The 23,494-nt window shown below is 41.4% G+C and overlaps 1 protein-coding gene across 1 annotated transcript in view; it reads right to left on the bottom strand.

The window, feature by feature from the left end:
- The window catches only part of NEK7 (NIMA related kinase 7), an 83,578-nt gene that overhangs the window by 35,735 nt on the left and 24,349 nt on the right, over positions 1 to 23,494 (bottom strand). The window contains exons 4-6 of the mRNA XM_068985889.1: positions 22,528 to 22,638; positions 1,100 to 1,208; positions 16 to 123 (exon numbers count right to left, since the gene is read on the bottom strand). Of these exons, the coding sequence (XP_068841990.1) occupies positions 16 to 123; positions 1,100 to 1,208; positions 22,528 to 22,638 (328 nt within the window). The remainder of the gene's footprint in view (positions 1 to 15; positions 124 to 1,099; positions 1,209 to 22,527; positions 22,639 to 23,494) is intronic.

Raw genomic sequence — 23,494 nt, 5'->3', positions numbered from 1 at the left:
TCTTGTGTCTCTTACCTAAAGAATGTGCAGCTGTGGTTTTGGAGCTGAAAAAACGGCCAAGCCCAAGGTCTCCAAGCTTGACCACCCCAGTGGCTGTAATGAACACATTAGCTGGCTTTATATCTGTGAATTAAAAGAAGGCATTGGGTGAAAAATGATGTCAGTGTAGGTATATTCAAGGGATTAAAAATACTTCTCATTGTAGAACTTAAAATATATGTTAAAAATGAAAGTCAGTTTGAATTCTGAACCAGTTATTTATTTTGAGTAATTTTCACATATCCTAGTATTTCTGAGTTCCTGGTCCTTTGATAGACAATCAATACAGGATGATTAGCACTATTAATTTTCATTTTAAATGTATTTTTTCCATTTTCAAATGAACTTCTGTGTAATTCAACGCACAAAATAAATGTGTGGCCTTCTATCAGTTTTAAACACCCTGCTGCTGCTGCTGCTAAGTCGCTTCAGTCATGTCCAACTCTGTGCGACCCTATAGACGGCAGCCCACCAGGCTCCCCCGTCCCTGGGATTCTCCAGGCAAGAACACTAATAGTAATTTATTGACATGTTTACATAAAATATAAAATCAAAAAAGATGCAGATAATTACTTAGATGACATTATTTTAATTGCTTAAGTCAACTGTACTGAAATTTTTTACATCCCAAAATGAAGGGACCACTGCCTCAGTGATGTAACCTTCATACATTTGGTCTGACCATTTGACTGGGAATCATGAATATATTATGAGTGAATGCTGAACATTAAAAATCTGAGTAGCTATAAGGTATACTGTTCATTAAAAAAAAAAAACTCTTACTTAAGCATATTCAACTGCTTTCCTGCATCTTTTTTTTTTTTTACTTTTACTAACATAATCAGTAAAAAAAAAAAACAGAAAAATAACTAATTCTCATTCTTATTTAAAACCAAATATGGCTTTACTTAAAGGCTTATCATTCTGGTATTAATAAGGTTATAATTTGGAAATAAATCACCTAAGAAAGCATGATAACACAATGGCTGGAAGGAATTTATTCGTAAACTGCCTAGTGCGCTTTACAACAACGTGAAAAGCTTCACAAGCCTGGACTCACCCCGGTGCATGACTCGTCGAGAATGCATGTGATCCAATGCACTGCACAGCTGCACAAAGTATTTCCAAACGGTTCTTTCAGGAATTAGCCTCTTTTGTTTCTTAAAATGCTGTTTAAAAAATTAACAAGAAGATTAAAAAAAAATTTTTCAAACTAGATTCTGACTTAAGTCAGAAAAACACCTATTCTCATCTACCTATTAGAAGCTAAAAAATATATGAATTTTCATAGTGAAATGATACCAGGATTTGTACCTGATATAACACCTTAAATTTCTCCCTACTGTATCTAAAGTCAGCATAGGCCATATCAGGCTACATCTCTGTGATGTCCACCTGTTTCAAAAATTTAACATCCATGTAAGGTGATTTCTTATCTAAAAGAAGGATGTCAACTTTAAGAATAGCCAGAATAAGAAAGTCTAGAGACCTGGAGGTAATTACGTTCATTACAAGACAGGGCTTCTCTTGACAGAAGGTAGTGAAGTAGAATTCCTTTTAAATACTGAACCACCCTTGGTGATTTGAAATATCACTTCATTTATTAAAAATTAAATAAATAAGAGGGAATTGCATGAAAAGTTTTCATGAATATTTCCACTGCATATTCCAAGTCAAACCTGCACTTTGCTTTGAACAAATAAAACTAAACATGGGAGCAAAACATGACAGGAAGACCAGGGTAGAAAGCTGAGCGTGCACATCCTAGTTTGGAAAGACTGCACTATCATGCGTAAGAGGGGCCGTAACTGAGTACCCCAAGGGACATATGTGTGCCCATTTTTCTGCATTATATTTGTTGGAAGAATATACTAATAATATCCTAATTCAAGAACAAAGTCCTTAGTTTCATTTCATAGGATTTGTAAGGATTCTTTACATAAAAATTATTTTTCAAAGCCAAAATGTAACTGGTTTCTGAGCAAAATTTGTAAATGACCAACATGAAACAGTATTGCATTTAAACAAATTTTCAGACAATTTTAACTTTTTAGTATTTACACAGACATCAACATTTAAACATGTGCTTTAATGCACTTTATCTGATGATGTGACATTTTAGAAAGTTCAACTGTTTTGATTTTTTTTGGTAACTGAATATGGAGAAGTGGTACTTCAGAGGATTCCAACACAACACACTCTGTCAGTCCCTACCCCTGTGACCAGATGAGGGCGGGCGGAAAGACAATACAGGGAAAGAAAGCTGCCAGCTTGCCTACCTCGTGCTTAGCACAGGGTCAAGTCTACTGACTCACATGCACCCACTGCGCCAAAGGATACCTCTTCAAGGAAACGCAGATCACTTCAGGGTAATCTTTATCGTAACATGTACTATAGAAATGAACTTATTAGCAACTTCAATGACTATTACCTCAGTAGCAAAAAAACAAAAAACAAGTAACAATCAGAAGACCAGGTAAGAAGCAGATAGGGTTATTACTAAAATGGTAAAAACTCCCAGGTCATGTTTCAGCGGTAAATCTTACTAACCGCAGCCTGCATCAGCATCAGTTTTCAGTCTATGGGGCAACAGTGCAAAATCAGTTTTAGACACGTAATTTTCTTTCAGACTTGGAATGAGTCCAAATAAAGCCTATGTGCCCTCCCTGACGCTGGATTAGCATATCAGAAGACCGTTTGATGTCAACAGGAAGATGGGGAACAGGCTTCTTTTCATTCAAAAATAAATATACCATATCATGTAAGTATCAGACCATGAAAGAATAATTTTATGCTTCAATATAGATTCTGAAATCATCATAATTAAAATTAACCTGACAGTTTACCTTTAAAGTTCCATTATGAAAAAATAAATTGTATATTAAAAACAGGACACAATGAGAAAACTGCCCTCAAAATGGAAGATGGGATCAGGCCAAGGACTGTTTCTTTCAACAAGTTAAAGATTTTAACAATGAACTGGCATCAATATAATGCTAGCTAGACAGAATGACTTGGCAAAATGTAAGTATCCAAATTAGTAAAATGTTTTTGAAGGGTAATTTTATGAATTTGATTCAATCAATCATAAAATAAATAAAAGCAGTTTTAACTTGTCATTGGTTATCTCCCAATATTTTTTCCATGTCTATTTAAACATATAGTTTTTCAACCATCCTTGAGTAAAAAAAAAAAAAATTTTTTTTTTTTTTTTTTTTTGAGAAAAACCAATACCTATGATGAGAAGAGCCTGTCTGTTCTGATGGTGGCACTGTTGGCTATCTCTTAAGAGGATGAATAGAAAAAAGGCAATAAAAATTTGAATTCTGGTAAAATTTATATTAGCACTATAAAAGAAGAACTCACATAATGCCAATATATTTTTAAAAAAACAACCTTCTCTTTACTTATTCTAAAATACACATATCTTTTTAAAGTTAATTATCTAGTCAAATAGCATTACTGTTCAAAAATCCTATCTTTCTCTGAAAAAAAGACAATTTAGCTCCAGATTTGGGGGAAGAAAATGTAATACCAATATATAGGAATAAAAAATGTACATTTATTTGTCATGTGGTATGTTTTTAATAAAGCTAAATCATTTTAAAGGGTTACTGTTAATAAAGATTTCTATGAAAAAAATTTAAAAGTCACTTTTACTATGTTATAAAACAGAATTTTAACCTCTTATATCTGAAAATAAAATATCTAAAAAGTCATGAAAGACAGAAATGAGCACTCAGATACACCTGATCATTTGAACAGAATTTCTATTGTCTTTTTAAAATTTTTAAGGTGGGTTCATCTTTTTTTTAATGCAAAGCTTCAAATACTGTTTATTTTAAGAGCATATTTTCTACCTCCTTCAACATTCAAACATACATTGAACATTATTCATATCAGAAAAAGGAAACCAGATGTAACAAAAAGCTAACCAGTGTATTTGTAAAAGGCATATACAAACATCAGATGATACTGTTCTCTCACTCATGTGTAACAGGATGACCAGCATCTCACCGAGGTGGAATTCGGCATCCTTGGTAAAACACGCAGTGTCACTAAGGCGAGGCTAGCTGATGCAGGCTGCCTCCATGCAAAGGTTTTTTGGAAAATGGGCACGGCTTTTTTTTTTTCATTGTCAAACATTCTCTTACAAACTAAATGCCCCAAAACCAAATTATACAGCAGACACTGCCTATCACGTAACAATTTTGGGGAGGAATTACTCCTCAGTCTGGACACTCCCACTCCAAGCAGAACATACATTTCTTATTTTCTACGTTCTGCAATTCCAGCATTCCTCCTTGGGAAATCTTAGGAAAAATTTTTATCACTATTACACAGTATAAACTCATCAACAGAGAAAGAACAGAAAATTATCTTCTTGGATCAAAAAAACAAGCTAATTTCTGTAGTGTATCAAAATATATAACCCTACAGTTTAGTATGTTCATGTTTAAAGAAGGACATTTCAGACAAAACACCCAGATCCATAGGGTCTGCTTCATGAGTGTGCGGCCCGCACGGTCACACGGGCCCTGTGCTAAGTGTAATGCTCTTTCACCAGCTAGACATTCCTAGTCACTTGTTACGGGGACCCGAGACAGTGTAAGCTGGTCCCTGGAAGCACATAACCAACAACCTTGGGAAACAACGTACTGCTGTAGTTAAAAAACAAAACCAAAGAACAACAAACACAATCCTGGGAGGCAAGTCGTTCCTGAAGAAGATAAGGAGAAACGGCAATTAAATAGTGAGAAATAATGAAGCCATATGAGAACTGGCATTGCAGGCACCAGCTGGTTTCCATCTCTTCCATGTATCACAAGGAAGTAGGTGATCTATGTTCAACATTAGGAACTACCTCCTGCTCGGGAGTGTCGTCAAGCGTTTAATGCGCCACTCACATAATCCATATGCACCTTTCGTGACAGACCTGATGATGGGGCTTGGCAGTAACGGCTGTGTGACCTTGAAGAAGCCACCTAACCTTGCTGGGGCTTGGTTTCCTCACTATATTAAACAGTTTTGGAGATGAACAGAGTAAGTGGCTCCTGCTGCCTCTAAAATAGTTACGAATAAAACACAAAAAACAAATGCCTGATTGGCACATTTTCACACTGAAAAATAACAAATTTCAGTATGTCCGGTCCTTTAAATCTTCAGCTAATAACAACAAAGCAAAAATAACAATCATAATACCTCCAAGATCCCCAGAGGTCCAGTTAATCCTATGAATGGTCTTCACATGAGATGACAGGTCAGATTTTTATAATAAGGTAATTACAAGGTAATTAGATCAAACCTTTACCAACTGAAGCAATATTATGTTCCCAAGCATCTCTGTAATTATAATGCATTTTTATAAGACTACATATTTCACAGTGCTTCTTTCAAAGATTTAAATGCAGAGAGACTGGATGATGGAAAAGACAGGATGCTTCTGAAAGTATTAACTGGCAGTTCTAAGTGTGATTTCTATTAGATATCAATCTTTCCATGGAAACATTTTTCTTCCAAGGGTATAAGAAGGTCTCAACAGACTAAAGTGTACATGTACTTGCCATACACAACTCTGGGTATTATATAAATGGGTAAAATAGTTATGTAGAATTTTGGTATGTGATACTAATTTGCAATGTGTGAACATTTTCTCTCTTGGCACTCTGAATAAAATTCAGGTATCCTAAGTTGCTTTAGAAGATGCTAGTAGAATGGGCCTGGCAACCAGAGGAGCACTAAAAAAAAAAAACAAAAAAACCTGCATCTAATTTTATCCTCTTTGATAAAATACTTCCCACCCAAGCTCTACTCTCTTTTTCCTTTCCTATAAATGTCAGAAAAGCTAAGTGTACTCAGCTGCTTCTAATTATAATTTAATAGACTATCAATGTAATCCATCCATTCCCCAAAATCAAAATCATACAGGTTAATAATAGAAGTGGAAAACATATTTTATGTTATGGTAGAAAATGTGAAACATGTAAGATTTTTTTTTTCCTGAGTAATTGAGCCTTGGGGGGGAAGAAAGAGAAAAACCCTATTTACCAAACAAGAAAAATGAGCTCCTATAAAGTCAAAATGTTCTTCCCCTAACCCCCAAAAGTTGCCTTCTAAATGTTAGTGTACCAGTATCAAGGAAACTTGGAATATTTTTTTAAATCAATGAAGAAAGTGGGAATATATCGGAATCACTAGGAGGAGTGGCACTGCACTGCTGCCACATGCGTAGCCTGGGAGCTCCCAAGTGCCTGAAGCTGACGGGAAAATAAATGCCTGAAAACGCTGATGCTACTGCATTAGAGGACTAGAGACAGACGGTGAGACGAAAAAGCGGCAAGTCTGTCTGTAGGGTGACGTGGAAGGCTACAAAGGCAAACAAGAACACTTGTCTCTCTGATGACGTCTTTCTGGTTATGTTAAACCAGACAACAGTGAAGAGAGAATACGGAAATATATTCTTAATGGACAAGGAAAACAGTGGAACGATAAGGAGCCAGTAAAAGTCATCAGTAGAATATGAACGAAAGAAAATGAAACAGAAGTCTGAACCCCTTCTCCCTTACTGGGCTACAGCTACCAGCACTGCTGTCTATCTGCATAAAGTTCACAAAGGCAACTTTCCACCAACACTACCTTCAAAAGGAGCAAAAAGTGCCCTTCTAATTTTTTCCTAAGTAAACACGGTTCAAAACTTACACACAGTTCAACAACTTACTCCCCTTTTCACTATGCTTACATTATGGCACATAATTTTCAGTTTATTAAAATCCCTAAGTTCAATACTATTTCATTACCAAATGTCTTAGGTTTCAAAGAAAACCCAAGGGATATTTTATAAGCAATACTGCTTCTATTAAAAATAATGCTGTGTAACATACCCACATATGCATACCACACAGACATAAACCTTTTTGGTTACATACACACACAGGTGTACATGCATAATGTGTAGGTGCCTATGTATGGAATAGTCAGTTCTACATAGCTTTTTCTAGACAGTGCCACTAATTTGTAACCGTAAGACTTCTGAATAATTTTGAAGACATAAGATAATGTAAGACAGGTGGCACCCTTATGTAAGAGACCCAGCAGGAAACAGCCTGTACTTGGGAGAACTGGCCATTCTCCCTGTGGTCTGCCTCGGGTGGCACACTTTATGCCAGATGCTGAAATGGACAGTGTCTGTACCCTCCAAGCCATAAATTACCATCAACAAAGATAGATGGCACTGCTGGGGAGACTCTACTGCTTTAAGGAGCCAAAGGTCAAGAGTGTAGAAGACATTTCTAAGTGCTTTTCCTTCCAGTACAGCATCTAAATTTGGATAAGAACAGATAAGAATATGTCTGCAGATGTAAAAAAAAAAACAACCACACAAAGAAGGTGAACAAGATTTACAAGTTGTAATAATTGTAGATAATAATTATCTCCAAGATTTGTTGATGTTTTCAGTAATTTACCAAAGTCTGTGGTGTACCCACCTCTCTCCCCTTGAGTGTGAGCTGGGTTATGAATGTGATGAACTGTCCCCTCCGTATTAGGTTATCTTACGTGACAGAAAGGATTCTGCAGATGTAATGAAGACCCTCTAATCAGCAGTTTTTGAGTTAATCACTGGGGAGATTATCCTGGGTGGACTTGATCTGATTGGGTAAGCTCTTCAAAGAACTCAGAGAAATTCAAAGCCAGAGACTCTCTTGCTGGCCATAAGGGAGCAAACTGCTAGCTGCAGAGACAGACAAGTGGCCTCGCGGATGGCTCCCAGCTGACACTCGGGAGGCGAGCACGACATCAGTCACACAGCCACAAGGAACTCAATTCTCCCAACAGTCCAGTTAACGAGGAGGAGAACCCTAAACCTCAGATGAGATCATGGCCCCAGCTGGCGCCTTGATTTCAGTTTCTAGCATCCTGGGCAGAGAACTCACAAAGCAGGATGTGAACTCACTAACCCCCCAAATTGTGAGATAACATGTTTGCGTTTTAAGCGGTTTGTGATAATTAGCAATTAAAAACAAACACAAAGTGCATTTCCACAGACAGCCACAAAAAAAAATACAAAAAATTAAGTTTATGTTTTATAAAGGAAAAGAGTCTTAATGCTCCTACCAAATTTAAAGGAAATGCCACACAAGTGGTAACCATAGAAAATATAAAGTTGACAATTTAAGAATAAGTCTGTATCTAAATATGTTATGAATAGGAAGAGAGGGCCTAACTCAGGAACAAGATGAGGGATCTTACTCTCTCCACCTCTGTTCAGCACAGCCCTGGAAGAACCAGTCAGAGCAATCAGACAAGGAAACAAACAAACAACATGCATCAGAACTGAGTAGGAAGAAGTAAAACTGTCTCTGTTTGAAGATGACATCATTTTATAGGTAAACAAAATTCTAAAGACTCTATCAAAAAAGCAGTTCTAATCAAATTCAGTGAAGTCACAGGATAAAAAAATTAACATACAAAAATCAGTAGCGTTTCTATACAGTAATAGTGAATTATCTGAAAAAACAAAATGCATTCCATTTACAATAAGATATTTAGGAGTAAACTTAAAACTAAGGAGGTAAACAGCCTCTACTCATAAAACTACAAGATGAAGAAGCAAATCAAAGACACAAATAAATGGAAAAGAATCCCATGTTCATAATCGGAATAATTAATATTATTAAAATGTCAATACTACCAAAAGCCATCTATAGATTCAACACAATCCACATTAAGATTCCAACGGAGTTTATCACAGAAGTAGACAAAACAATTCAAAAATTTATGTGGAGCCACAAAACACTCCCCCCCCTCCAAAAGCCAAAGCAATACAGAGAAAGATGAGCAAAGTGGGAGGCATCACAATTCCTGATGAGACCCACATTATGAACTTACAGAAATCAAAACAGTATGGTACTAAAAACAGACACACAGACCAATGGAAAAGAACTGAGAGCCCATAAATAAGCCTAGGCATTTATAGGTCACTAATATTTGAGCCCAAAACACTCAATATCAGTGCTGGGAAAATCGGACATCCACATGTAAAAGAATAAAACTGAAACCTTCATTTTCACCACTCACAAAAATTAACTCTAAACAAATTAAAGACTTAAATGTGAGACCTGAAGCTGTGAAAGTCCTAGAAGAAAACAGAGAAGAGCTCCTTGACGACGATTTTTTTCGCTATGACACCTAGAGCGTAAGCAGCAAGATAACAAGCACGGCGCCATCAAACTCAAGAGCTTATGCGCAGCCAAAGGGACAAGCAAAAGCGAAGGGCAGCCCGCAGGGTGGGGGAGCGCATTTGCAAACGTGTCTGGTGAGGGGCTACTATCCGAAATATAGAGAGAGCCCACACAACTCAATAGCAAAAAAGAACCAAACTAGAAATGATAAGTCAGTTAACAAACAAGCAAAAGACCTGAGTAGACATTTTTCCAAAGAAGATAAAAGACTGGCCAAGAAGAACATGAAAACATGCTCAACATCACTCGTCATTATAGAAATGCAAATCAAAATCGCAATGAGATACCATTTCATGCCTGTTAAAATGGCCACCAAAAAAAGACAACAGGTAACAAACACTAGTGAGAATGTGGGGAAAAGAGAACCCTTGTACACAGTTGTTGGGGTTGCAAATTGGTGCAGCCATTATGGAAAACAGTATGGAGGATCCTTGAAAAGTTACAAGTAGAACTACCATACGATCCAGCCATTCAACTTCTGGGAACATATCCAAAGGAAACGAAAACACTATCTTGAAAAGACATCTACACCCCATGCTTATTGCTGCATCACTTACAATAGCCAAGGTAACAACCGAACTCAATAGACCTGAGTTTGAGCAAGCTCCGGGAGTTGGAGATGGACAGGGAAGCCTGGCGCGCTGCCGTCCATGGGGTTGCAAAGAGTCAGACACAAACGAGCAACTGAACTGAACTGATTGGCCAATAAAGCAGTTGCAGTGTGTATACAATGGAGTACTATAAAGTCATAAAAATGAGGATATCCTGTCATGTACAAAATCACGGACAAACCCTGAAGGCACTGTGCTAAGTGAAATAAGTCAGACAGAGAAAGAAATACTGCATGATGTCACTTACACATGAAATCTAAATGCGCAAACACACACACAATCTCATGAAAAAAAAAAAAGATCAGATTTGTGGTCACCTGAGGCAACGGGTTAAGTGACAGGGGGAACTGGATGAAGGGGGTCAGGAGGTGCAAACTTCCAGCTCTAAGATAAGTACATACCAGGGATGCAATGCACAGCATGATGCTCCAGACAACACTGCTGTCCAAATCAGTGGAACTGTTGGGGGAATAAAGCCTAAGGGTTCTCATCAAAAGGAAAAAAATTGTTTTTCCTTTTTTGCTAGGAACTAGGAATTGAGCTCCCAGTAAGGAGATCCAAGAAAAGTGTTCCCTTCAGAAAAGTTGTTAGTTTGCACCAAGAATTGACTGCACTGAAGAATCAGCACCCAAAGTGATTTCCTTGGTGGGTCTGAGGGTGAACATTCTAGCTTTCCCAGGGTGAGCACAATGTGTGCCAACAGACCCCAACTGACAGATTCCCACCCAGCGTATTACCCTGCAGTGTCCCAGACTGAAAATACACAAGCAGGACAAACTAAACCTTTCCAAGAAAGAAGCTGTATGAACTGGTTGTTTTCTGGGGGGTGAGTGGCACAACTCTACAACTCATCATGAGCCTAGGTGTTCTATTAGATGAGTTCCTAGTAAGGAGATCAAAGCAAGTATTTTCCTGCAGAGAAGTCATTTGCTTTCCCAAGAATTGATTCTAGTAAAGAGAGAATCAGCACCCATAGTGTTTTCTTGGGTGAATTTGAGAGTGAAACATTTTGGCATTTAGAGGGTGAGAATACTGTTTTGGCCAGCGGACCCAAATTAGCAGGTTCTCACCCAGCATTGTCTAGCACTGAATATACCCACTTGAGAAAAACTGAACCTTTCCATAAAGGAAGTTGTGTGAACTGGTGGTTCTCTAGGTGGTGAGTGGCATACCCATACAATGCATTATAAACCTAGGGACTTTATTAGATGAGCTCATAGTAAGGAGATCCAAGCACAGTGTTTCCTTCAGAAAAGTGACTTGCTTGCGCCAAGAACTGACTAGTGAATAGAGAATCAGCACCCAAAGTGTTTTCTTAGGAGGGTTTGAAAGTGAAACGTTCTAGCTCTTCCTGGGTGAGAAGTGTTTTTGCAGGCAGATACAGCTGGCTGGTTCACACCCAGCATATTTCCCTGCAGTGTCCCAGCACTGAAAATGCACTCGGGATAACTGAACCTTCCAAAAAAGGTAGCTGTGTGAACTGGTCGTTCTGTGTGTCGTGAGAGGCATACCCACACAGCACATTGTGAACCTGGGTGTTCTATTAGATAAGCAGCTGGTAAGGAGGTCCAAGCAAGTGTTAGTCACTTGCTTGCACCACAGACTGACTGTAATGAAGAGAAAATCAGCACCCGAAGTGTTTTCTCAGGTGGGTTTGAGAGTGAAACATTCTAGCTTTTCAGTGTACCTTGATGAGATGGTGGATGCTAGCTAAACTTACTGCGATATTCATTTCACATACATACATTCACTCATACAGGTAAGTCAAATCAGTATGCTGTACACCTTAAACCTACACAGTCACGTATTTCAGTTACAGCTCAACAAAACTGGGTGGGGGAAGAGATAGCCTTAAGTAATAATCTGAAATTGTGCCAAACTCTTGGCACAAAACAGAGTTCAATTTAAATTATCTGTATTGCATATGTCACTAACAAACATCTGTAACAATAACATTCACTTTCCTCTTAGCCAGTGAGGTGCGGTATGACAATTTTTCAGCAGATAAAAAACTTCTGAGTTTCCCTTCAAAGGATTTATTATATTGGGTTATATTTTGTTTTACTGATATTTTAGTAAAATATAGCTTTAAAAAATTTGTTAAATATATAAACTTATCTGACTTTCTAAAAGGCAATTATAAATATAAGAACTTATAAATAGTTCAAAGAATAAACTATATTTTGGAAAAATGGGCTACAAAAATTTTAAATATATTTTAAGAATATTTCTACTGACAAAGTGAAATGAACAAAGCTCGTGTTTATATAGCTCTGAGATTAGTCTCTCATCTCCTCTATACTAAGTCTCCATCACCAAATATGTTTCTTAGCAACAGAAAAGTGAAATATATAGTATTAATAAGGCATACTACAAAGTAGAACATGTACTGGTTCAATTTAGGATACAATAAAGAAAATGTACAGCATATATATCACAACTGGATAAACTGTAACCCAGTCGCCACTCTGTAAGAATCTTTTCCTTTAAAATTCTGATTATTGATGATAAAGAAATACATGATGAAAAATTTTGGATTTCCTTTCATCTTAAAACTCATCTGGGAAGTATTTCATCTGACCACAGCCTCAGGTATTCCTCTGTCACTAATTAGAGAAATACTGAATATTTCAACTATAAATTGCTTAATTATATTTGTCAGCCTGCTCTAAACCAATTAATTATTTACTTGCAAAAATCTTTGATGCAATGCTATTCAGAGGTTCCTTCCTGGAATACAGACCAGGAGCGATCTTTCCGCTGCCACCCAATTAAGCAGGAGCTGAGACAGTGGGGTACGCTGTGATGTACGATGATTTACAGTATCACGTACCATCAAGAAATGAACCAGGCTCCTTACAACCCTCGGATCTATTGCTATCCTTTGCAAAGCATCAAGTCACTGCCACACTCCTTCATAAAAGAAGTCCCTATCATTTTTTACTTTTTGGTAATGTAGTCTCTTGTATAAAGAATGGCATAGAGCACAATTAGAGGGTTGAGAAAACAACATTAGCATTTCTTAGGGCCAAAAAGCCCCTTCTTGTATCAGAACGCAGTCTCCTCCCCTGCCACATTCAACTTGGATGTGAGCAAGTCCTCGTGGGACTAAAGTGTGAAACGGGAGGACACGGTGTGCCTGCTGGACCACCAGCCACGTTTCCCGACAGGTCCCTGGAACAGAGGAGCAGACAGAGGAGAGGGCATCGGGTCTCACACATACCGTCTCCAGACATTTCCTGAGTTGCTGCCATCCGCCAGGCGCTCCCTAGAAAATGAAAGCCCAGGGAGCAGAGCAGGCAGTCCCCACGCTCAACAAGGTCACATGGGAAATCCAGACAGGAGAACAACCCCACAAGCAAATGCACGATGGTGTAAGGAGTCCTGAAACACCATCCCTGGTCCTGGTCTAAGAGACCATTCCTGAGGAAGTGGTGAATGAGCGGGGAGCGGCAGGACTGACGGACATGCCCCAGCCTGGGGACAGCGCACGGGGGGCGGGGGCGGCAACGGGAGGCGGGGCCGACTGCAGCCAAGGGTCCTCCAGCGCCTACCGGTGCGTGAGGCCACAAGGCAGGCGGGTCTCTTATGGACGGCTCCGGGGCTCAACGGGGCGCCAGGGCGGTCTGGGGGCAGAGGCCTTTCCTCTCTGTTTCTCTCTTCACCTCTCTCAGAGACTGACGGAGAAGAGGATGTCGCGTTCCGGGGCACAGGTGCCAGTCCTTCCCTCGGGGAGAGGGTGGACAAGGAGCTGCTGGAGAAAGCGGAGCAGCATTCGGAAGGAGGCGAGACGACTCTGAGCGCGGGCCAGTTCCACAGGGTCTCCCCGGGGGCACCGATGCGCTCAGGGTGCAGACGGAGCTCCACGCTTGAGACAAGAACGGGATCCCCGGGAACCTAGGGAGTCAGTGATGCACAGGAACCAGCAAGGCCAGCCCAGAAAGGAGGGGAAAGCAAACAGCGAAAAAACCCCGGACTGAAGCTCCGAAAGCTCAGTCAGGAAGGACCAGGAGGAACGGAACGACTCAGTCAAGAAGAATCAGGATTCTCCAGAGAGGCGAGGAGGAAACCGAGGCGCTGCGGGACTCTGGGCAGTGGGGGTAGCCTCGAGGAAGGAGGGGGGAGGCAGAGGCTCAGGCAGACGAGGACCGAGCAGAGCGCGCGGGCCCGGGGGTGTCTGAGACCGGGTCAGCACGGAGCGGCCGACGGTGGAGACACACAGAACGCGGGCGGCGGGAAGCAGAAGCCAGGCGGCAGCGGGAATGCCAGGACTGAAGGCGCAGGGCTGCCCTGGTCACCTGTCCGGACAGCAGTGCCCTCTTTGAACCCGACCTCGTCCTCCTCACGGTGCTGACCGACATCGGACATCCTGCACGTCCGCTCGCCTATCCTTCTGTCTTCCTCCTAGAGACGGGGTTCTCAGATGCATCAGAGAACGCATGGAGGGACACGTGTGTGCATGTGGGCATGTTCAGGTGCCAGGGGCCTGAGTGTGTTCACTGCCAGCACAGGAAGGTGCACTCAGGTCGGGGAATACATGACAGAGGTTTCTGATCTCCGCGGCAGGGACAGGACAAAGAACCCACATGGGGGAACACACAGGAGCTCCCCCTGTCCAGCAGGGAAAGTGGCGACAGGGCCAGGCTGGTCCGGCAGGTGAGGCCTTGGGAAGGGGAAGGCATCCCTGACGGGTGATGCCCATTCCCTGTGACAAGGAGGCAGGCTGTCATCTGTGAAGAATGTGATGAAAAGAAAGGCGAGAAGCGATACTCAGAGCATTTAAGTAGAGTAACACACGTTCCAGTAATACCTATCGAATAGCTGTCGCATATTCAGACAGCACAGGTAATTACATGTATGTGCATAGACTTGTACATATACCTACAAAAACAAATACATGTACACACTGTTGCTGTCCAGTCTCTAAGTCGTGTGCACTCTTTGTGACCCCATGGACTGTGGCACGCCAGGCTCTTCCATCCTCCACTGTCTCCCGGAACTTCCTCAAATTCATGTCCATTGAGTCAGTGATGCTATCAAATCATCTCATCTTCTGCCACCCATGTCTTCTCCTGCCCTCAATCTTTCCCAGCATCAGGGTCTTTTCCAATGAGTCAGTTCTTCGCATCAGGTGGCCAAAGGATTGGAGCTTCAGCTTTAGCATCAGTCTTTCCATTGAATATCAGAGTCGATTTCCTTTAGGACTGACTGGTTTGATCTCCTAGCACTGCAAAGGACTCTCAAGAGTCTCCTCCAACACCACAGTTACATATACATATATATATAAAAGCCCTTATAAGGACACGGTAAGGCAGGTAATTATTAACCCAATTTCACAGATAAGGAGACTGGAGCTCAATCACTAAGACTAAGTACCTACATCACAGTACCAGTGCTTAAAGTTCTCCTGTCGCCCTCAGAAGCTCCCTGTCTAGATTAGGCTCTCTGCTGTAAACTACCACTGTAATTTATCCTACGCCCTTACAAAACTTACAACTTTGGTTGTATAGTTCTCTGAGCATCAGACAAATGCTTCTCTCTCCTAGACAATGAGTTCCAAGAATGCACATAACAGGAATACAGCACACAGTCAATGTCCAGTAAATACAGAATTAAAGAACATATTTTTAATGGTTACAAATTGGTATAATTATTTGAGAGAACAATTTGGCAGTATTTGTTATGATTTAAAATACACATACGTTCTCAGTTGCAGTTCAGTTCAGTTCAGTCGCTCAGTCATGTCGGACTTTTTGCAACCCCATGAATGGCAGCACGCCAGGCCCCCCTGGCCATCACCAACTCCCGGAGTTCACTCAGACTCACTGCCATCGAGTCCGTGAGGCCATCCAGCCATCTCATCCTTGGTCGTCCCCTTCTCCTCCTGCCCCCAATCCCTCCCAGCATCAGAGTCTTTTCCAATGAGTCAACTCTTTGCATGAGGTGGCCAAAGTACTGGAGCTTCAGCTTTAGCATCATTCCTTCCAAAGAAATCCCAGGGTTGATCTCCTTCACAATGGACTGGTTGGATCTCCTTGCAGTCCAAGGGACTCTCAAGACTCTTCTCCAACACCACAGTTCAAAAGCATCAATTCTTCGGCACTCAGCCTTCTTTACAGTCCAACTTTCACATCCATACATGACCACAGGAAAAACCATAGCCTTGACTAGACGGACCTTAGTCGGCAAAGTAATGTCTCTGCTTTTGAATATGCTATCTAGGTTGGTCATAACTTTTCTTCCAAGGAGTAAGCGTCTTTTCATTTCATGGCTGCAGTCACCATCTGCAGTGATTTTGGAGCCCCCAAAAATAAAGTCTGACACTGTTTCTGTTTCCCCATCTATTTCCCATTAAGTGATGGGACCGGATGCCATGATCTTCGTCTTCTGATGTTGAGCTTTAAGCCAACTTTTTCTCTCTCCACTTTCACTTTCATCAAGAGGCTTTTTATTTCCTCTTCATTTTCTGCCATAAGGGTCGTGTCATCTGCATATCTGAGGTTATTGATATTTCTCCCGGCAATCTTGATTCCAGCTTGTGCTTCTTCCAGTCCAGCGTTTCTCATGATGTACTCTGCATATAAGTTAAATAAGCAGGGTGACAATATACAGCCTTGACGTACTCCTTTTCCTATTTGAAAGCAGTCTGTTGTTCCATGTTCAGTTCTAACTGTTGCTTCCTGACCTGCATACAGATTTCTCAAGAGGCAGGTCAGGTGGTCTGGTATTCCCATCTCTTCCAGAATTTTCCACAGTTTATTGTGATCCACACAGTCAAAGGCTTCGGCATAGTCAATAAAGCAGAAATAGATGTTTTTCTGGAACGCTCTTGCTTTTTCCATGATCCAGCGGATGTTGGCAATTTGATCTCTGGTTCCTCTGCCTTTTCTAAACCAGCTTGAACATATACATTATTACTCAGCTATTTTATAGAAGCATCTGTAATCGTCTGTTAAATAGTGTGTATGAGACTGTTGTATTAAAATACACAAGGTTTTGTAGTAGAGCTTTCCTTGAACAAATTAAACAATGGAAACAGTCCAACTGTTTATCAATGAAGCAATAATAAAATGCACTGTGATATGTTTCTGAGAAAGAATACATGTATCAGTATATATTTTTCTATTTGTGTATGTCAGATATCAAAAAAGCAAGAGAGTTCCAGAAAAACATCTATTTCTGCTTTAGACTATGCCAAAGCCTTTGACTGTGTGGATCACAACAAAGTGTAGAAAACTCTGAAAGAGATGGGAATACCAGACCATCTGACCTGCCTTCTAAGAAATCTGTATGCAGGTCAAGAAGCAACAGTTAGAGCTGGACATGGAACAACAGACTGGTTCCAAATCAGGAAAGGAGTACTTTAAGGCTGTATATTGTCACCCTGCTTATTTAACTTCTATGCAGAGTATATCATGAGAAACGCTGGGCTGGATGAAGCACAAGCTGAAATCAAGATTGCTGGGAGAAATGTCAATAACTTCAGATATGCAGATGACACGACCCTTATGGCAGAAAGTGAAGAAGAGCTAAAGAGTCTCTTGATGAAAGTGAAAGAGGAGAGAGAGAAAGTTGGCTTAAAACTCAACATTCAAAAAACTAAGATCATGGCATCCAGTCCCATCACTTCATGGCAAATAGATAGGGAAACAGTGGAAACAGTGAGAGACTTTATTTTTGGGGGGCTCCAAAATCACTGCAGATGGTGACTGCAGCCATGAAATGAAAAGATGCTAGCTCATTGGAAGAAAAGTTATGACCAACCTAGACAGCATATTCAAAAGCAGAGACATTACTTTGCCAACAAAGGTTGTCTAGTCAAAGCTATGATTTTTCCAGTAGTCATGCATGGATGTGAGAGTAGGACTATAAAGAAAACTGAGTGCTGAAGAATTGATGCTTTTGAACTGTGGTGTTGGAGAAGACTCTAGAGAGTCCCTTGGACTGCAAGGAGATCCAACTAGCCCATCCTAAAAGAAATCAGTCCTAAACATTCATTGGAAGGACTGATGTTGAAGCTGAAACTCCAATACTTTGGCCACCTGATGTGAAGAACGACTCACTGGAAAAGACCCTGATGCTGGGAAAGATTGAAAGGAGCAGGAGAAAGGGAAGACAGAGGATGAGATGGCTGGATGGCATCACCGACTCCATGGACATAAGTTTGAGCAAGCTTTAGGAGTTGATGATGGACAGGGAAGCCTGGCATGCTGCAGTCCATGGGGTCACAGAGAGTCAGACACGACTGAGTGACTGAACTGAACTGTGAACATAGAATATAAAGTTGGAAAGGTTTTATGCACATTAAAAGTCAGTGGTTAATCTGGGAGATGAGAACATGAGGAAGAAAGTTAAGGATATTCACCGTTTGAGAAAACTAATGAGAGACATTATGTATTTAAAAAAATAATAAATAAACCCTAGGCTTACTCAGAGAAGGCGATGGCACCCCACTCCAGTACTCTTGCCTGGAAAATCCTATGGACGGAGGAGCCTGGTGGGCCGCAGTCCATGGGGTCACTAAGAGTCGGACACGACTGAGCTACTTCACTTTCACTTTTATGCATTGGAGAAGGAAATGGCAACCCACTCCAGTGTTCTTGCCTGGAGAATCCCAGGGACGGGAGAGCCTGGTGGGCTGCCGTCTCTGGGGTCGCACAGAGTCAGACATGACTGAAGCGACTTAGCAGCAGCAGCAGCAGGCTTACTAAGTTAAATGAAAAGAAAAGTCACAACTCGGTGTTCAACTGAAATGCAACAATCCATAATTAGGGTGATTTTATTTGCTGAAGGACCTGGGGAGATCCCACAGGTCAGATTCTCCCAAGTTAATAAATTACTCCTTCCCAATACAACTAGGCATTTGATCAGATCTGAAATATCATCCCGCAAAAGACTCCCAGGACTATAATCAGGATGTGAAGACATTCCACTCGTGTGAAACTGTACAGTCAAACTTTCCGTTCTGCACACTGGGCAAGCTTTCTGTTATAGTCACTATGCTGAGAGAACCATCAGATCTACAGATTTGATAATACAACTTTCAGCCTTTAGAAGCACTCCAAGGACCTGGAAAACCAGAACCAGAGTGTCTTCTATCTTGACAGGCAAACTGGTGGCAGCTCTGATGAAGGACAAGACCAGGACAGGCTGACAGAGGAGCCCATGGGGGAGGACGCAGGGATGACGGTGCTAACCCTCTGAAGAAGAGTCGCTTCCGTCTTCTACCAAAGCACGCTAAGCGGCTCTGTAAGCGTCTTACTAGGAATCAGTTGATACTTCTAAAAAGCTTTTTAAGTTGTTTTTTTTTTTCTTTTAAAAAAGTTTCCCAAATCATCTTCTACATGATGGATGCTTTAAGGGTCTAGCTGTCAGTTCTATAAATGGTTAAGTTACTACTCCTCACCAAACAGAATTCTGTTCTTAATCTATCTTACAAGATCCACGGAGTCAGTTGCTTAAACATTTTCTTGATAATGTCAACTTATGACACGTGTGTTTAAACACGGAGCTGAGTTCATCACCACAATAAATGTTAAGTTCACACTGACAAATTTTTCCTCCTTCACTTGGCCAGAGAAACCTGAGTCTGCTGCCGACAGAGGTTAACAGGGCTTCTGTAAGGTGCTCTGGTCTAGAGCTGCTTTTCTCCAGCGGTCGGAGGACAGGAGTATTCTCCCAAGGTAAATGCTGTAGGCGCAGGCACACCTTGGCCACAGGCCAGGATCGGCAGCCTTTATGTGTGAAGGAAGAAAAGCACACTAAACAAGAAACAAACTCTAAAGCAAAGCACTCCGTCTAGGGTGAGACTCTACAACCGAAACGGTCTCTTTTATCTGCTTCAGCAGGCATTTGCCCAATAGGGACTTGCCCACTTTCCTTCCCCCTGTAAGTAATTAAAGAACTCTCCTACCCTAAAGGTTCAAGCAAAGAATTTTGCCCTCCGTTCCCGGTTGATCTGGTTCATGCCTGTGGATCAGTTATCTCTGGACTCCTGTTGGTCCAGTTTCTTATCTTCAGTGTGGGTCTCTGTCTGAGTCCTGGGGGCCTGCGACACTCCACGTCCACACGGGGCCCTGTGGTCCCTGTCCTCTGGCAGGGATCATTTACAGCTGCCTTTATATGTATCATCTCGATAGACAGCTGTTTTTCTAAGATTTTCTTTTGTGCATTTGCATTTCTTTCTTTCTTAATTAAATTGCAAAGACACACTTGGTTGGTGGTTAGCTCTCTGTGGCAGTGGTGGGAAGTCCCTAAAACAGAAAGCTGACGAGCAGTGAGTCATCCTAGCATGGGAGAGTCAGCTTGATAGTGTTCTGTGATAATGAGAACATTACCTTCCTTTTATGTGGACTTTTTATACTTAGAAATTGTAAACCTCTGTCCATCTCACAGATGAGGAAACTGGGCCTAAAAGAAGTTTACTGATACGACAGTGTTTAAGAGGCTGATGCCAAATTCACCCTGGAAAGCAGGATCGCTGCTAGCAAATCCAGACACCTTGATCAGGACATCTGCGAAGGCCTGGAATGGAATGCAAACTGTGTGCATCAGCATTTTCCAGGTAGAGACGGTCAGAGGTTTTCATCTGATCTTTCCAAAGGAGTTTTGTGATACAAAAATTCTTCAGGGCCTCTCACGGAAAACACATGGATTTTTACATCAGACAAACCTAATTTCAAACAGAGTTCTTCTATGTACTGGTAATGATACTTCTCTTCTCTAGGTGTCAAAATTACCTCCCCAAATCACTGTAAAGAGTAAACAAGATAATGCACGCAAAGCATCTAACACTGTTTCTAAAACCCCCTTGCGAGAACTCCACAGGGCAGACTCCCGGCTGTGCTCAAGTATCTGCTGAGAGGCTGGATATCCTGACAGACAACGGGCAGAGCACATGTAAAAACAGACCTTCGAACCACAGTCCGCAGCAACCTGGTCAGGAAGCCAACCTTTCCACTCTAGCAAGCAGCCCAAGAAGCCAGCCTGCTCCATTTGACTTGCAGGAGGTCACACTGCTCTCTCTAGTGACAATCCAGGAAGCTAAATAATAACTTCTGTTAACAATTAGTCCCAGATGGCCAGGACTCAGTAACTGAGAGCTTCCCCAATTTCTGTCCCTGCTTCCAACTTAGGACCAACCAGAGGAAGCCAAATAGACACGCGAGCCAGTCACCTAAGATGCCCAACTGCAGTGGGCTCAGTGGTGGCTTCAGCATGCCACGGCCACCCATCGGGACACACCCGAGCCCCCCTGCTTATCCACCGTAGAGACGCCGTCCTCCTCCCCTTGACTGGGAACCTTGCCCACACGCTGGTGATGGGGTGGATCCTCGGCTGGAGCAGGCTCAGAGCTCACAGCCCTGACTTTTCTCATTCCGTTGGCCTTGGCTGATTTCTGCACTGTTTGGGTCCACTTGCAGAGTAAGAGGAGGTTAGCTCGCACATGGACAGCCAAATGAAGAGCACGCAGGCCAGCCTCCCCACACCTGCAACGTGTTCCTAAGACACCATTCTGGGCAATGGCGTGAAGCGGAAGACACGGGGTGGCAGTGAGCATCCAATGACGTGCCCACAAACATAGCCACCAAGTCCCTGTCTCCCCTCACGTCTCAGGCCTGAGAACCTGAGGTCACAACTGCCACATCAGTCCCGGGACAGAGAAATACACGTAACAACACATAATACAGCAATGGCCTCCTCCAACGTAGTGTTCCTATGGGGGGGCACTCTTCGGAGTTCTGCTGTGAGTGTACACGTACGTACATACATATATATAAATATATGTGTGTGTGTATAAATTAACTGATCATTTAAAATGCCCCATGAAGCAGGTTCTGTCATTAGTCTGTCTTGGGGGAAATGTGGCACACAGAAGAAGGTAAGTTAGGCCAAGGCCAAGGATAACCAGTTCTTAGGCTACTGTCATTAGGCCATTTCTGTAACTTGTAGGTGAACTTCAACCCAGTGGCTCAAACGGTAAAGAATCTGCCTGCAATGCAGGAAACCCAGGTTCGATCCCTGGGTCGGGAAGACCCCCTGGAGAAAGAAATGACAACCCACTCCAGTATCTTTGCCAGGCGAATACCATGGAGAGGGGAGCCTGGCGGGCTGCAGTCCACAGGGTCGCAAGAGAGTCAGACACGACTGAGTGAGCAACACTTTCACTTCCAGAGAAGAAAGTTAGATGACTTCTAAGGGGTCAAATCAGGGTGTGACATGAAAGACTGAGCGTGGGGCCCGCTCTCCTCTTGGCGCGTCCCTCCCACGAGCAGGGGCGGCCTGGCCAGGCTGCTCCACAGTCCCTGCCAGCCCCTCGGCCTGACGCCCGGACACGTGGGATGGAGGGTGACCTGCGTGGAGAAGCCAGGCTGCAGAGCTGTACCTTCAGCTGACACACAACACACCCTCAGTCTTTTTCCAAGTTGGTTCTGGAGTGTTCATACATCCAAGGGAACCACTTTACCAGGTACCTAGCTTCCTAATCACAACCATCACCATGGCCTACCATTGATTACATGGCTACCAAATGTCAAGCATTGTGGAAAGTATCCGATGTGCCTATACATGCAACATACAACTCTCAAAAAAAGAAGTAAAGCTTTAGTTTTTTTTTTTTAAAAAAAAAAAAACCTTACCTTTATCATTCTGGATAGATCACCAGCATCGGCTAATTCCAAAACTATGTTCAGTTCATTATCTTCAATGAATGATGCATAATATTTAATTACATTTGGGTGGTTGAGTTGCTGAGAAGAAAAAAGGCATCAAAAAGTTTTCTTACTGTAAATTCCCTAGAGTCACTTACAGTGACTTTATAACTTAAGAATAAAATTGGTGACTGCATTTCATTTTTAAGTTACAGAAATCTTAACATGACTGTATTTTTCTTTATCTAGTGAATTTTGAAATAAGTATTATAATTATTGAAAGTAAAACTACACAACAATTATTTTTTAGTAATATTCTTAGAAATCATAGAGTACATTAAAATTTTTAAAAGTTCTGCTATGCCCAATGAATATATAAACTATGCATATAAATGAATGACCAAATTAAACAGCCAATTATTAAAAATTATATCCTTCTAAATGATAACTATTATTTAAAGGCACTCAATGGTAAGTGCACTTTCCCTTTTTATTTTGAAGGCTGATCCTAGTATAACTTCAGCCAGTGATAAAAATCTGACATCTACTATATCTAAATATTGCCTTTATATCAAATATTACAAACACTCTGAACCTATCTGTGAGGCTGATTATTAAATTATCTTTAAAAAATTCACCTTGTAGAAATATATACATTAGTCTACACATATTTACAATCTTTTCTAACAATCTTTTCGTTCAATCTTTAACCAAGGTAAATCATTTCTCAAAGAAAATTATTCATGAACTATCCCAGAGTATACACAGGCTTTTCTTCTCTTCTTCCTACTTATAGAAGATAGGTTTCCCTCCCACATTCTCTGTGATGATACGTTATTTCTCTAACAAAGGTTTGTTAAAGCAGTCACTTCTTGTCCCAGGAAATAACTACAATAAGTAGAACAGTGGGAAGCATGGCTTATTTTGAGCTTGCTTTTTATCTTTTTTAATAAAT

Source organism: Capricornis sumatraensis, chromosome 14 (assembly GCF_032405125.1).
Source record: "Capricornis sumatraensis isolate serow.1 chromosome 14, serow.2, whole genome shotgun sequence".
NCBI lineage: Eukaryota > Metazoa > Chordata > Mammalia > Artiodactyla > Bovidae > Capricornis > Capricornis sumatraensis.
Note: the sequence above shows the minus strand (reverse complement) of the source record. Positions and strands in the feature narration are given on the sequence as shown.